This window comes from Amphiura filiformis, chromosome 16, assembly GCF_039555335.1.
Source record: "Amphiura filiformis chromosome 16, Afil_fr2py, whole genome shotgun sequence".
In the NCBI taxonomy this organism is placed as follows: Eukaryota; Metazoa; Echinodermata; class Ophiuroidea; order Amphilepidida; family Amphiuridae; genus Amphiura; species Amphiura filiformis.
Genome location: NC_092643.1, coordinates 43,620,548 through 43,636,617, shown reverse-complemented (window position 1 = coordinate 43,636,617; position 16,070 = coordinate 43,620,548). Strand labels below are relative to the sequence as shown.

The following is a 16,070-nucleotide window of genomic DNA, read 5'->3' as shown; positions in this document are numbered from 1 at the left end:
AGAATTCAACGGAGGCATTTAAAAAAATGTATGAACGGTGATTGGTCGATTTTTTTTACATCAGTATTTCAAATGACATATTTTAAAATTGTACTTGAAAAAGCAAAATAGGGGTTCCAAGGGGTGCGAAATTCAATGATAACATTTTGGAAAGCGTATGACGTCATTAATATGCTGATCTGTGATTGGTCAATTATTCATCCCACAGTTATTCAAATGCCTGTGTAAGAATTATTATCAAAACTAGCAAATCGGGGGTTTTAAGGACTGAGTCGTGATTGGCCAATTACTCTTACAGTAGTAATTCCCAGGGGGGGGGCACTCCAATATGAAATGGATATATGTGTAGGGCTGGCACTTTCGCACTAAGGGGCATTCGGTGAGAGCAAAATGTAAAAAATATGGGGTCATTGGGTGAGAGCATGATTTTTGGCATTCGGTGAGAGCAAAATGTAAAAAATATGGGGTCATTGGGTGAGAACATGACCTTTTTTAAAATGGAATCTTTGGGTGAGAGCCGAAAAAGCGCCAGAGGAACCTCGAAAATCGAATTTCTAGTTCTAAATGGCTTTAAATTTCTTTGTTTTATCAAAATAAGTAACAAAATCAGTGATAAATGAAAGTTGCTGCTCAAATTGAACTTGTAAGGGTCTTTGGGCGACAGATCAAATGGAAAAATATGGGGTCTTCGGGTGACAGAGCATGTGTTCGTAAAAAAATATGGGGTCTTTGGGTGACAGCGATGCTGAAAAAGGGGGTCTTACATACGCGTCACCTCCAAAGTTGGAGTGCCCCCGGGAGTAATTCAAATGTCCGATTTGAAATGTATTATCAAATAGCATATTCAAAGTTATACGGATTGCAAAATTTACTGAGAGCGTTTTCTAATTACAAAGAGATTTCAATTGTTTAATAATAAGTATACAAAAAACCAGCCAGACAAGATGTTGGGGTGGGGAAGCGGGTTCTCTCCCAAAAATTTTACGTGATTGTTCCTGCCGGACTCCAAAACTCTCTTAAGGGATCTGGAATGAGCGTTTTAAGCGTTTCGACAGTATTTGTTGTGGGACATGTGAGCACATCAGATATATCAAATTGCATTCTGAATACGTAGAATGTCTTTCTGATATCAAATAATTTTCATTTTTTGAAATTCACGATATAATACAAATTTGATGACAAATTATTAAAATTTGATATTTTTCACATTTTTGATATATAACGGTCCTCGAAGTAAATTTTATAAATCTAATAATATCTTAAAGTGTGTGTAGCTAGGAGGAAAAGCCGACGATCAATTGAAAATTTTGACCTTTCATATTGAAGATATGGATCTTCAATACGAAAGTTTACTTCGAGTATTGTTTAATATCAAGAATGTCAATTTTTAATAATTTGCCATAAAATGTGTATTCAAAAAAATCAAAATTATTTTATATCAGAAGGACATTCTTCGTATTCATAATGCAATTCGATATATCTGATGTGCTCTAATGTCCCACAATAAATACTGTCCAAACGTTCATACCCCACCCTTAACGTAATTTTGGCCCTAATTTGCAACCCATCATATCAATGTACCAATTTCCTTGAAAACGCAAATACACAATGATACCGGCGTGCCATATGGCGGTGGAACGATTTTGAAAGTGTGGGGGCAGTTAGGGTGACGTAAAAAATAGTGGCCGCGAATGGCCAAACTTTTTTCAAACTGAAGTCCCAATTGAAGCCATTTGGTGGACCATTCTGGCACTATTATGGTGTACAATTTTAGTTGTATAAATTATTGCTTTTAGTGTTGGATGTCCAAAGCAGAAGCAAAAAGGGGAATTTGTTTATCCATCACATTGTGTATTAGCTCATGGGAGTTGGAAAATTTGCAAAATGAAGGTCCAATTGAAGCCATTTGGTGCATCGTTTTTACACTTTCTTTAAGCATGTTAATTGTCTTAAATGAAGATTTGATTATTTACACGTTCACCCAGACATATTGGTTTAAAGTGGGGGGGGGCAGACCCCGGCAGAAAAAGGGGAGGTGTTACTGGCCCCTACCCCCGGTTCCACCGCCGATGACAACAACAATAGGTTTTGAACCCTTTCCGATCCTATTGGCGTGGATAAAATTTGCGTTTAGCTGCGACAGACGGTGATTTAGATTCACCGTCGCGATTTTTGGTTCATTGCTGCAAGAAGGTTTTTGACTGCGAGCTTTTCTTCGGGGCCTGTTCTCTTTCTAGATGTTTTGGCATATATATATATATATATTTGCCTCGCATTTCAGCTGCGTCACAACAGAGAAACATGTCCGCAAGACGTTGGCCTATAATTATCTCAGCGACTACATCTGAATGTTGATAAGAAATCTACTTGGCGAGATAATTATCTTGCCATCTGAAAACCACTTGAAACACGTCCGGTAATAAAATGTAAATATTGTCTGAAATTAACTATTTAAAGAAAATAATAAGACTTCAACTTATCATTTATACTTAGGTACTTGGACTGACAATTGGAGACCAGCATATAATCGCGTAATTAGTTAAGCATCGAACCAGTGGCTGCAATACTTAAGTTATAGCACCAGAACAATGATGGCCGAAAGTTTGAAGCATCGTTTTTCTTGGAAGATGATGTTACTCTGGCTATTGATGACTCTTTGTAAGTATATTTACATTTTTAGTTAATATGCTGTGAAACGCTTGGTTACTCATTTATAAAAAATGATACAGGGTGTATCAAAATGATTGGTACCCATTAACTTTGTTGTCTAATGAAATGCCTGCTGCTTCCAACTTCATCATTAGATCCTCTTAAAATGAGTATTATTTTCTGTTTAAAGACCTTTTATAAGAAATATTTACAAATAAGGTGGGCGTTATACTCATGACTCATGACAATCCGGCGATCAACTAAACTGATATAAATGGCGTTGGCTCTTATGAAAGTGGTTCCTTGTTATGCAAATGAAGAGTCTTCCGCACGACTACACAGTGCGGAGATATGAGCTGAATTGTTAGTAAAAAATGTAATGAGTGCATTTTGATGTGGCATGCTCACTGGATACTGAAGGGTACCGATCATTTTGATACACCCTGTACAAAAGTGAGATCTGATGGCAATATTTTATTTGGAAAGTTGTTGTACAATGTACAAGATGTCCCATGAAAAGGTTACATAATGTAGAAAATGAACCCCATTTTATGATAATATAACAAAACAATGTAATTTTTTTTCTGTTATTTATTCATCCTTCTAGTAATCTGCTAAGTTTCAACTCTGTATCTAAAAAGCAACTTAACTTATGAGCGCAAAATGACAGGGGTGTCAAGGAGTGGCTAACCATCAAAATATTACAAATTGAAAGTTGAACACAAGTACACCTTTGCTTTTTATGTATTCTTTTAATTTTTCTCTGGCACCGAAAAAGTGCCAGTATAGGAGTATTCCAGAAATTAATGGCACCCCGTCTAAAGAAGACATGTAAGTTTGTACCATAAATTTTCGGGAATTCCCAGATCAAATTTTCCAACAAAAAAAGAGAATTCCCATTTTGACAATAAAATGATTAAAAAAATTGCGAATTCCCAGTGTCCCTAAAGATGTTTTTGGGGATTCCCAAGCCTAAAATAAAAAGATGTCTTTTTCCTAGGAATTCCCATGTCTTCTTTAGGGTTGTGAAAATAATGACCATTTTTGTTAGAATTCCCAGAGCAAAAAATAGTGAAAAAATTTGGGAATCCCATGTCTTCTTTAAAATAAATATGGTGAATCTTCACAATCAGATCGCATCATCTAGGCATTGTGCAGCCGGAATAGCGCAAACATATCCGCACTTAGATTGTAACATTCACCAATTATCTGTGCAGCTCCCCAAATTCCATTGGGTGAAGGAAGTGTTTGATAACCAAACAACTAATCACCGACTTTTTTGAAACCGGAGATCCTGGAGAAAACCTGCGAGAGCGAGCATGATATCGGGATAAACCAATTGCCCATGAGTCCTTGGGACGCGCCAGGGCTTGAACCCGGGATCTTAGTGGTACAAGGCGATGGAACAAACACTGCGCCAACTCACTCTCCCTAGCAGGGAGTGCCTTTAATTTCTGGAATAGCCCGTTTTTTCAGCACTCGATAAAACAGTATGTCACTCTCGTCTTTTGATGCACGATGAAAAACTAAATAATATGCTTAACCGAACTGGGACTGGGGAATGAGCAGTTGTAAAAAGCTATCCAACGAATATCATCTCCGTAATGAAAAGTAAAGTTCAGGTCAGTTGTAATTAATGTAGGTTATGGGTCTGGCGCCTTATGCTGCTGCTCATTTTTCTTATTTTGTATAATGCAGAAAATAATGAGCCACCAAATGTCGAGAATAAATGCACAATATCGGGTGTGTCTATATTCAAATCATACAATATTTGAACGCGTGCGTTTTCAAGATTTTGTTCGAGTTGCACTTTGGATTGAAGGAGTCCACAAAGTGTGCGAACGCGTAAATACGCGTGATTTGTGCGTTAAAGTAAACCCTGGTCGTAAATGTTGGTCGTAAATGTTAGTGGAATGCAACCACCTCACCACACGCAAATACGCGTGATTTGTGCGCTATAGTAAACCCTGTTCGTAAATGTTAGTGGAATGCAACCACCTCACTGCAGAGCGACTTTGAAAGGAATAATTATGTGTAAGTCGCAAGATGTAAGCTGTATATTGGGAAAGTCTAATTTAAACGCTAAACCTCCAGTTCTGTAGACGCCTCTCACATATTCTGCTAAAGTATTATTCGACCTTTGTTTCACTTGAATTATGTTGTTCAATGTTATCACTGTATTTACCTATCAAATAGTTATAATTCTATTCACTTGTTTGTATTCATCTATTATTTTATACATTTACAGTCGTGGATTGCGTAAATGGCGTTAGCACTGACAGCCCTGAGGCAAGTAAACATCTGAGAAGATGTTGTTAGATAAAAGTGTTTGGTTTGGTTTGTTTTATTGTTTGTTTTTCAAATATTTATTTTTAAAGGACGATGATATAAGTCATGCTTTATCCAGTGGAGGCATGCGCCGTTTTTAGCTATAGTGGGCCATTCCGGGCTGACTCTTTTGTCAAAATGTGCTTTAAAATTTGATGGGTTGCCATATTATGACATTTGGCCTAGATATAATCTTCAGAACCATGAAAGTTATAACATGTATATTGCATCTTAAAGGAGAAGGTTTACAGGTTTTATTTTCCCATTGCTATTTTATGGCCTTAATCAGATTCTCACTGGGAGTGGTATATGATTTGGGTCATCAATTTTGGTACTCATTATTGTTATTTCTATTACCTCCACACGACCCATTATTCAAAATCGTGCACTGTGATTTGTAGAAACGCGTCACGTGAAAGACCATTAATTAGCAATAAAGTGGCCAGGGCAACGAACTTTATGTTCTTCTCGCATCATGCAGCGCACAGCAAAGCGCGATGCAGTATTAGCGTCGTTACGCATTCTACGCGAAGCATTACGCTTGGTTACGCGTTCTGCAATACTCGCTATCACTTACGCTTTGGTTACGCGTAGGTGCTGCACCTTGAAGTAAACAACTTGAAATATTTGGGCAAAAATGTGATATTTTCTCTTTAAATCGCACTATTTTGTGGTAATAGAATAGAAATAAAGGGTGCAGCATTATCCTTTACACGCAAATAATGTGTCCGCGGCAGTAAAAAACGTTTAAATTATTTACGTTTTTACTGCCTCGGACACATTATTTGCTTGTAAAGGATAATGCATTACCCTTTATTTCTTAAATCATACCATACTTTACAATGATTACTCTACCAAATTGTAGGCAAACATTCTAGAATGACATTTTGGTTATTAAACTTTGATACATGAACCTCCGAAAAATAAAGTACAAGTTCTAGAAAGCGTACATTTTTGGCTGAACCTGAAGGACAAAATGTTCTTAAACTGTCTGGAACTCATTGCTTGTTTCATAATTTTGAAAAAAAAAAAACTTTACAAGACATCCTGACACGTTTCGATTCAAACACACGCAACATAATGCGGCAATATTATAAACCAATATTATTTGTCAGAATTGGTTGTTTTAGATACTCCGAATTCGGCATATTTGTGCTCCTTCCGTAAACGTGCATCGAGGTGTGTCAAAGGACAACTTTATTAAATTGTCGTAATTTTTGCACAGGATCAACCAAAATGGGAACATTGATTGTGTCCGTTGAAGTACATCGGCCTGTTCAAATCAACCAATGTTCCTTTCGAACCACCACCAGTAATTTCAAAAGTCTCGAAGCTCCTTTGTTGACAGGTTGCACTTTATAGCATCACAAAGAGTAGGTCATGAATATTAATGAGATTACGATGGGACACTTCGTTTTGGGTTTACTCAGGTTTCACCAGTGAGGTTGATCATTGGGGATAATAGGAATCATACGAAAAGGTTTGGTTACAAAAACGATTCTCTTATAAATACATCTACCCCTTACGCAGTCTATGATTATACTACACAGTTGAGCGCATAGCATCATAAGGGCTGTTCTCATTGTCTCATAATCTAAACATCACCGTGATGGACCCCAGTATAAAGCTAATTGTTGCCCTTACGAAATACTACAGGACGTAACTAGCTCAAAGATGGACTTCACAAGTCACGATTTTAAGCTATTTGTGTGCAATCAAGCAAATCAAGCACACTAACTATCACACGGCCTGGATTTATTTTTCAAGATTAGTAATGGCACTTTTGGTTCATATAAGGCCAATATGCCTTCAATCAATGGGAAAAGAAATTTTCCACCTCCACCCAAAAAAACCCCATATTTGCCTGCTATTATTCAACAATTTGTTACCCCAGTCACGGCAGAGGTCATACAGACTTCACGCATGTAATAATTAAATAAGCTAATTGCCATCTTACTGGTGTGACTAATACCGAATAATAATAAAAAAGAAAAAGAATTTCCGTGTTTTTGTTCTTAATTGTTGCTTTGTTTTGCTATATGCACGTAAAATCAGCCGTTTGTTTATTATTTGTTGGCATGATCTAGACTGCCCTTAGGCATATTCAGATGATCTGATAATATGCAAATATGTAGCGTTAAGAAACAGGTGCTATGTAGATAGTCATCTTAAAATAATGTTTTTTCTATGAATATTTTACGTAGAAGCTTTAAGTGCAATAGATTAAGATTAAGTGCGATAGTGTATCTTAGAGGAAATTTTAATATAAATGCCAAAGTTTTATTCTAAGCACTGGCAGCACACCCTTGGAAAATTGAGGGGTTCTCAACGCACACATAATACGAATTACATTTCCTTCTTTATTAGTCTAAATAAAAATAAAATTTACCCGTATTAGCTTTTAGGAAACAAAAACCCACATTGTTGGACGAGAGTTGAAAGTATGGGTTAAATAATGTGCAAATGGATATTTTCTTGAGATAACAATCCCGGCCACAACATAACAGTATGAAATTTTGAAGGTGTTATATATATTATAAACATCTCAAAAATAGTAACTAAGCCCTCTTGAAAAATGGCCATTATTCAAAAAGGGACTATTGTATTACAAATCTGTAAAATGCTTTGGAAGCAGAATTTATTTTGCGCATTTTGACACCACATTCGATATGATAGTCCAGAAAACAATAAAACACCGGTCAATTTACTGTAGTGAGGTCCAGATTTGAAAGTTGCACTTACATACAATTATTAACAATACAAAAACACTTAGCTATCATTACACACATTACCTTCCATTACACTGAATACAAAATCAATACAATTTACTGCAACTTTCAAATCTTGGGTTACATTGACTTAAACGTACGCTGTGACGTCAATATTTAGTCAATTGCTACAAATGAGGTGTCAAAATGTGCGGAAATAAATTGTGCTTCCAACGCATTTTACAGATTTTTCATACAATTGCCCGTTTTTGAAAAATGGTCATTATTTAAGGGGGGTTAGCTACTTTTTTTGAGATGTTTATATACAAATACAACATGTTTTAAGGGGAAGCAGTCAAAACTACTGGTCCCAAAGTGTTGGATGATTTGAATACTTCCCGACGCGTCAACGGAGGGGGGAAGTAGTCCAATGGAACATGTTGTATTTGATTAAAGAGTTTAACTTCAACACTACACTATTTTTCGCTCACCTGGAACGTTTTCACTAGTTCGACTAGCGTCTTCAGCAGATGGTGATGCTGTGATGATATCTTGTCTACGATCGGGATAACCTTCACTGATGACGTCATATGATTTGTATCGATTGGTCGGCATGACGCTCTGTACACTTCGGTGTGCACTGAGCATGCGCGAGAATCGCTTTTCTGTAAAAGCGATCGAGTGTAAATTTAGCTTTAGAGTGCCGATTGGTTTATAAAGAGCATCTTACGTGACATTACGCGTTTACGTACAGCACTGTCTGTGTCCGCGTGCACGTTAGAAACCATTGGTTACTGTTCCAAGCCTGAGCTCATACACCCGTTCCGAATTTTGATATGCCATAGACTTTGTGTTGTGATCATTTCGATCAGTGGTTCGTAACAAAGAAAGCGTGAGCCAGTTGACTTAGCAACGGTCATATTCTAACGTGCACTACGACAGCGAATTATCAAATTCTACTTCTACGTTTTGTGTGCGTTTTTATGTTGCGACAGTATGCGGTAACAACGTGCCGCAGCGACAAAACGTCAGTCAAGAAGCATGACCTAAAAGCAACTATTAACCTCCATTTTTTTGTTTTATTCCACTCAGGCAACGACAAGAGGTGATGGAGAAACTTTAGAAATATTAAGTCAACCCGAGTATATAGAAAGTGCAACATTGACGTCAAGTTTGGAAGATAATGGTACAACAGGTGCAATGGATTTGTTGTCTTTGATATCCGGAGGAGGAATACTCGGAGATAGGGTCGTGTTTGCTGAAACAGAGCCAACTCACGTTCCCATGTCTGCTCATGTTATATTTGCTGAAACAGAGCCAACTTACGTTCCCGTGTCTGCTCATCTTATAAAAAAGGTTAGATTCAGGTTTTGGTAGGGATGAGAGAGGGGACGATACTTAGATATTTTAACCAAATGTAAATTGGTTGTATCAAAAGAAAGTATACAGTTTGAAAAATGTCACTAGATTAAAGGTAGTTATGAGGTATTTTGGTCAAATGCTTTAGTTCATAGCTGAATCAACAGCTTGTCCCCAACAACTGTAAAATCACTGGCATGTGACAATTAATAAGGACAATTTTTGTGAGCTGTTAAAAATGCAGTTGCGCAAAGTCAATTAAAATGAAATGGAAATCACAGTTTCACCACTTTTTTTTTACAATAATTGACAGAACGCCTTGAAGAATAATTGTTTGGCAATCGTGTGATTGATTGCTTTGGAACACCAAGTGGAATGGCCCCTACGATCTCCTGGTCTTTTTGTGTTATATGAAATCAAAGGATTTCACAATACCTCCTGCAGATGAGTTCCACAGACACATAATTGCATAAGTTGACATCCCCAGGCAGAACAGACCTCTCATAAGACGTGGTGTGAATGCCATGTTGATGAAAGCTGACTTTATTGAATTTGTGCAACTGCATTTTTTCTCGAATCACAAAAAGCCACTGAGTCCTTATTAATGGCCATAATTATTTTACAGTTGTGGGCGGACAAGATGTTGATTCAGCTATCAACTAAAGAATTTTGACCAAATACTTTTTAACCTAGGGTCATTTTTTGAATACGCAAGAAAAGTAAACAAAAACAAACATCTCTGAGTTTGATTAACAGGTCAGACATCTTAATTCCGATAGTTTGTAGGTACAAGCGTGAGTGGATTCGATATTTGCATGGGCGTAGATCCGGGGTGGGGGGGTTAGGTTGTGGGGTAAATCCCCCCAATATTTTGCCAGGAGGGTCCATACAATCCTACCCCGGGCTCCCCAATGTTGATGCCTGTATGTGGCTTTCTGCCCAAATTAACCTCATATTTGGCCATTTTAGCCCCAAAGCTACGCGCGAATTTATTCCACTTTTGCACAATATTTCATCAGTTTAGCTTCGCGCGCATTTGTACAATACTCTTATTCTGTCGCCAAAAGGTGCTGGATCACTATACGAGGGCTGGTCAATAAGTTCCCGCAACTAAGGTGTATCTCCGCTCATCCATGACTTGGATGACTGTTACTTACGCTAAATTCAAGTTTGCACTTTTGTCTTTCAAAACGAATATGTATTAGCGATGTTGAATGCTTGATTACGTAATGACATTAGCATAAACACAATAGCGTATGGGCACTGCCTGATTTATGGTGAAAAGTAGTCAAGAAAATCTCGCGCCAAATTGAGGTATTGTTACATAATTCCAAATATCTCGAGAATAAAAGTATGGAATCTGGCCCGGTTTTTGCAGCTTTATAGACCGATAACATAGGCATGATGGTGGACTCTTTTTAGACATATACCATTTTTATTAAAGAAAAGAAATCGTGTTGAATATCTCCAATTTTGAGTAGGCTTTATCACCCATTGTTCTTTACATAATAATCGATGACAAAATTTAACCAATGGTACCTGGTTTGATTGGGGATCTACTGATTATTAAAAAGGGAGGTCCCAGTGGTGAAATCATAAACATTTCTTTCTTAATGAACCCTTGTTTTCATAAGGTCTTTTTTTTGTAATTAAAGTAGCACACCATAGAGAGGCTCGGATTGAATAAGAAATTTGAATTTCGAAAGGTGTGTCTAATTTTAGCATAAGACTTGGTATAGCGATTCACTCACACAGCTACTGTTCCGCAAACCTTGTATTAAACATATTTTTAGCGCTTTTTTGATGAAATTTTACGTTTTTCATACATTTTTGGTACATTCAATCATGCATACCATTAACGCATGCGCATATTTCCATTTTTTCCTGACTATGATCTCTAATACCATACCAATAACCATATTTGGTTTTGTTTTATTTTGGAGATAATTTGGATTCTTTCTTCTGCCGTGTGGGCTTTTTTTTTCGCGAGTTTCACACCATTTTTGCTTGTTGTTATAGGCCTATTTTTGGTAAAGTTCAAGGACGGTCCCTTTCCTCATCTGTTGACGGATACATTAATATTTTCTTCTTTCACAATTATCAATTGAATATACTCAGATTACCTCATACCAAAAATAAAGCTTGTAAAATGCTTTGGTCCTTACTTCTGCTTCTTTTTATTACACGTTCCTCAACGTCAATTCAAATTTCCCGCCAATGTTGACAATATTGTCAGTGTACATATAGCAATGACTTTATGCAAATGAGATTACGTAATTAAAGGTACTCTGATACTAATTGTAAGACAAAGGTACAAACTTTATTGATCGTAAGTAACAGTCATCTAAGTCATGCATGAGCGGAGGTTGCGGGATATTAGTGACCAACCCTCGTACTTCAAGAATTTTTTCAAACCACATCCCCCAATGTCCAAAAAGAAATCTACGCCACTGGATTTTTGAGTGTGTCAGGTGGAGGGTGTCGAGGAGTCAGGCTATTAGAAAAAACATGTTAAGAATATTGCATTTACCGGGAGTATTACAAATGGGTAGCATGAAATCCCGTTGGGCACATAAGTGTAAACAAAACATAAGTACATTTTCCTTGTTTTTATGTTACTTTATACTTATTGTAACATATTATACCATATTATAACATTTGCTGAGGATACCCTGCAAAAATCAAGACTTTAGGTTCCGTAGTTTTGTCAAAATCAGAGATTTGTAGTGCATGTAGCCAATACCAAGTGAAAAATTGAATATTTCCCTGATTAAGCAGTATTTTGTTTTATTATAAACCTCACTGGACTTTAACTATGAGGATGAGGTTTGTAGGAAATGGATGATAGTCAAAACTATCACATGAAGAAAAAAATTATCTTCATTTGAATAAATTGAAATGGTTAGCTTATTAAATATTTATGCATATTTATGATACGAATGAGAAAGGTAATCTTCAACTGCTAGTGAATGTTTTATTTATTTTGTTAGCAGATTGCCTTGCCATTTACGGCTTTATTACATATTATACAGTTTCAGTTTGTAAATGTATGCGTGTTCAAAAATTTAAATGAAATGACATAATATTTATTTATATTATTTGCGTCAACAAATAATAATATGGCGGCTTTGAACATATTTATTCTGTTCACTTTTCATTCATTTCAGTTTGTTTATTTTCTTTACTTTTGTTTTGTGTTCTCTTTATTCTGCGTCGTTGCCTAACTTCAGCGTTCCTTGGAACACATTCCACCAGTAAGTGCATGTGAAAGTGTCAATAAATGGGAGGAACTTCGATCCGCTCGTGGATTGGATGGAAGAAATGTCATCATCGCTACTCGCTTCAAAGGTAAAAATAACCGTCAACGCCAGTTCATCTACACTACTCGCTGCGTCAACGAGGATGAAGCTTGTACCGGGTTTGTTACCACACCATATAAAAGTTCCGCGTGTAAGCAGAAGCTTCAGTGGCATTTGGTGTTGGGTCGGCAGGAGGGTGACCGAAAAAGTCATTTGATACACGCGGCGGTACCCACCTGTTGTTTGTGCGCGGTGACCATCGATAGCACTTACGCTACATCAGCCCCAGGTGAAAACTAGAGCGATTATATTACGAATCTTTTAGTTACAATTGCTATAGATGCACAATTAACTATATTAAAATGCATGTACTACTATTCTTTCTTTTTGTTGTTGCAGTTGTTGGAGGCGTCCATGTCTTTAAGCTGGTCCCTGCATCAAGTATATAATATGTTGATGTCTAAATTTTTAACCTCTCCTCTTAAAAACCCCTCCCCCGTCATAATGGACATGGTTCCCACCCCATATATCAGATTCAAAACTTTTGGACTCAATTAACTGACACTGTTAAAACTTTTTGAACCCATCCTCTCCATAGGCTAAACTTTTTCGACTCCCTTGTTTATTCTGTAATTACGTTCACTCAAACAGTGCCGAAACTCCTCTGCAATTAGGAACCCTAAGTATAATCATATAAAACAAATTTCACAATTTTATGACAATTGACCATAACACTACTTTCAAAATTAAATATATTTTACCATAACGACACAATACAAACAACAATAATACACCCTGATCTGGGACCAGCTATACTACATGTAAATGCACCTAATCTTTCTTTTTTTGTACAGTGCTTTATTTACCTCTTTCAAAAGCTCGGTATTAATATCTAAATGTATGCATGTATATAGGGTGTATCAAAATGAAACTTGTTGTCTAATGAAATGCTTGCTTCCTTCAAATTCAACATAAGATCCTCTTGAATGACTAAAATGTTATGACCATTTTGATGGGGACAGTCTTATCCATCTTTACTGGATATTAAAGGGCACCGATCATTTTGATACATCCTGTATATGAACTATGTTGATGCAAACAAGTTGCACTCTTCGTTCACTTTTCTTCACTGAAAGTCATTGTGTAACACGAACTTAAAACATGTCACAAGTTTGATACTCTGATACTGTTAATTTAAAGTTAATTTGGGAAGTGTTTTTGATACTTTATTATTGGTAAAAGAATTCCATTGGGCTGGACCCTCTGTTTCGAATCGACACATAAGTAAGGATTTGTACAATTTTATAGTCTTGGGTGTGGTATTTATGCATTTCTGCATGTTTTTAGAAAAGTATTTATATATTCATTTATAACAGTATTATTTTCAGGTAGACTAACTTTGCAATTAAGAGTGCTCAATCCCATTACAGGAGAGCGTGTGTCAAAGTATAAACCTCTGGAAAGGCAACCGTTATTCTGTGTTTCATGGCATACCTTGTTCGATCATTGGGTACCCTACCAGCAGACGGATGATGATCGGGTCCCCTATGTTAGGGTATGCCGTGAAACTCAAAGTAACGATTGCATTTCCGAAGGTCTATACTTTGAAATTTGTTTATTTATATATTTATTTATATGTGTAACACGAACTAAAGACATGTCACAAGTTTGGTATTCTGATATAAACGGGAAATTTTAAGTCAATTAGGGAAGGGTTTTGATACTTGTATTATTGTTAAAAGAATTCCATTGGACTGGACCCTCTTTGTCGAATCGACACATAAGTAAGGATTTGTTCGAGTACAAATTTGTAGTTCTGTGTGTGTGTGTTACTTATACATTTCTACATATTTTTCTACAGTAAAGTATTTATATATTTATTTATTCATAACACGAACTAAAGACATGTCACAAGTTTGGTATTCTGATATAAACGGGCAATTTTAAGTCAATTAGGGAAGGGTTTTGATACTTGCATTATTGTTAAAAGAATTCCATTGGATTGGACCCTCTTTGTCGAATCGACACATGAGTAATGATTTGTTCAAGTACAATTTTTATAGTCATGGGTGTGGTATTTATGCCTTTCTACACTAATTATAATTCATCTATTTTAATGTACTTTAATCGATAATAATTTTACAAACGTCCTTGAATATTATATTCACACTATACCTCCTTTAAACAATATCCTGACTACTTTCACGTGTTTCAAATCCTAAACATTTAATGAAAATTAATGTAAACATCGTTAAACCAAAAATAACTAGAAAAAACAACTTAACTAATATTTCACAATTAGGCGTTGAATTAATCCAAACAAACTTGGATGATGTGTTAAACAGTAACTTTGCTAACGACTCTTACAATGATTTTAGTATTAAAATCATAATAAAACATATTAAGCCAACAGCAGGTAACTACGACCAATTCACTCATCTAGTTAGGAAGACTGCTAGAACATACATCCCACGATGTTGCAGAGTAAATTACATCCCTGGACTCTCAAAGGAAAGTTCTGAGCTTTAAGAGGAATATGTCACCATGTTTGAGACAGACCCCTTTTCTGACGAAACAACTCTTAAAGGAAAGAAAGTGATGGAAAGTATCTCTCAAGAGCGCCGCAAGACCTGGAATGCCCTGATAGAGTCAACAGACATGTCAAAGAATAGCAAGAAATCTTGGTCGACTATCCGCAAACTCAGAGGTGATCCTAAAGCAGCTCCGCCACACTCCAAAGTTACAGCAAACCAAGTCGCACACCAACTACTCCTGAATGGTAGAAGTGGAAAAAAACAGCAAAAGATCAAGCTTAATCGTAAAAAGTACAACAAGGACTGTGGTTTCACAAGACCTTTCACCATGGAGGAGCTAGAAGTAGGAATTTCCACTCTAAAACTAGGAAAAGCGATAGGTCTGGACAACATCTCAACTGAGTAGATCAAAAACGTTGGACCTGAAGCAAGGAAGTGGCTCCTACAGCTCTTCAACCAATGTCTTGTAACACACAAGCTCCCAAATATCTGGAAGAAAGCTCATGTGACAGCACTTCTGAAATCTGGAAAAGATCCATCAATTCCGAAGAACTATCGCCCAATATCACTTCATACATATAAGCTCTTTGAACGCCTAATACTTAACAGAGTCGCACCTGTCATCGATGAACGCCTCATCCCTGAGCAAGCCGGCTTCCGCCCTTGCAAGTCAACAACCAGCCAAGTTCTCAACCTCACCCAGTATATCGAAGAAGGTTACAAGAAAGGAATGGTATCAGGGGTTGTGTTCGTCGATCTATCATCAGCTTATGATACAGTCAACCATCGATGTCTTCTCCACAAGATCCAGGAGCTGACTAAAGATATACAGTTTACATAACTGATAGAAAGCATGCTTAAGGATAGACTCTTCTTTGTTGAGCTGGGTAGCAAGTAGAGCAGATGGCGTAGGTTCAAGAATGATCTTCCACAGGGAAGTATACTTGCCCCACTCCTCTTCAACATCTACACAAACGACCAACCAAGAAGTGAGAACACTGTTCGATTTATCTTTGCTGACGATCTGGGTATTGGAGCTCAAAATGTAGATTTCACAGTTGTGGAAGAACGCCTCTCTAAAGCTCTGGGTGAACTCACACCATACTATGAAGATAACCACCTGCGAGCTAACCCTTCAAAGACACAGGTGTGTGCCATTTACGCAACCGTGAAGCAAAGCGCCATCTCAAGGT

The 16,070-nt window shown here is 36.9% G+C and overlaps 1 protein-coding gene across 1 annotated transcript; it reads left to right on the top strand.

The window, feature by feature from the left end:
- The first annotated feature begins 2,591 nt into the window (after positions 1-2,591).
- On the top strand, positions 2,592-12,792 carry LOC140172668 (uncharacterized). Its single transcript, XM_072195801.1, has 5 exons — positions 2,592-2,658; positions 4,898-4,938; positions 8,778-9,041; positions 12,275-12,494; positions 12,743-12,792. Exons 1-5 carry the CDS (start codon positions 2,592-2,594, stop codon positions 12,790-12,792), a joined length of 642 nt encoding a protein of 213 aa, XP_072051902.1.
- The last annotated feature ends 3,278 nt before the right edge of the window (positions 12,793-16,070 follow it).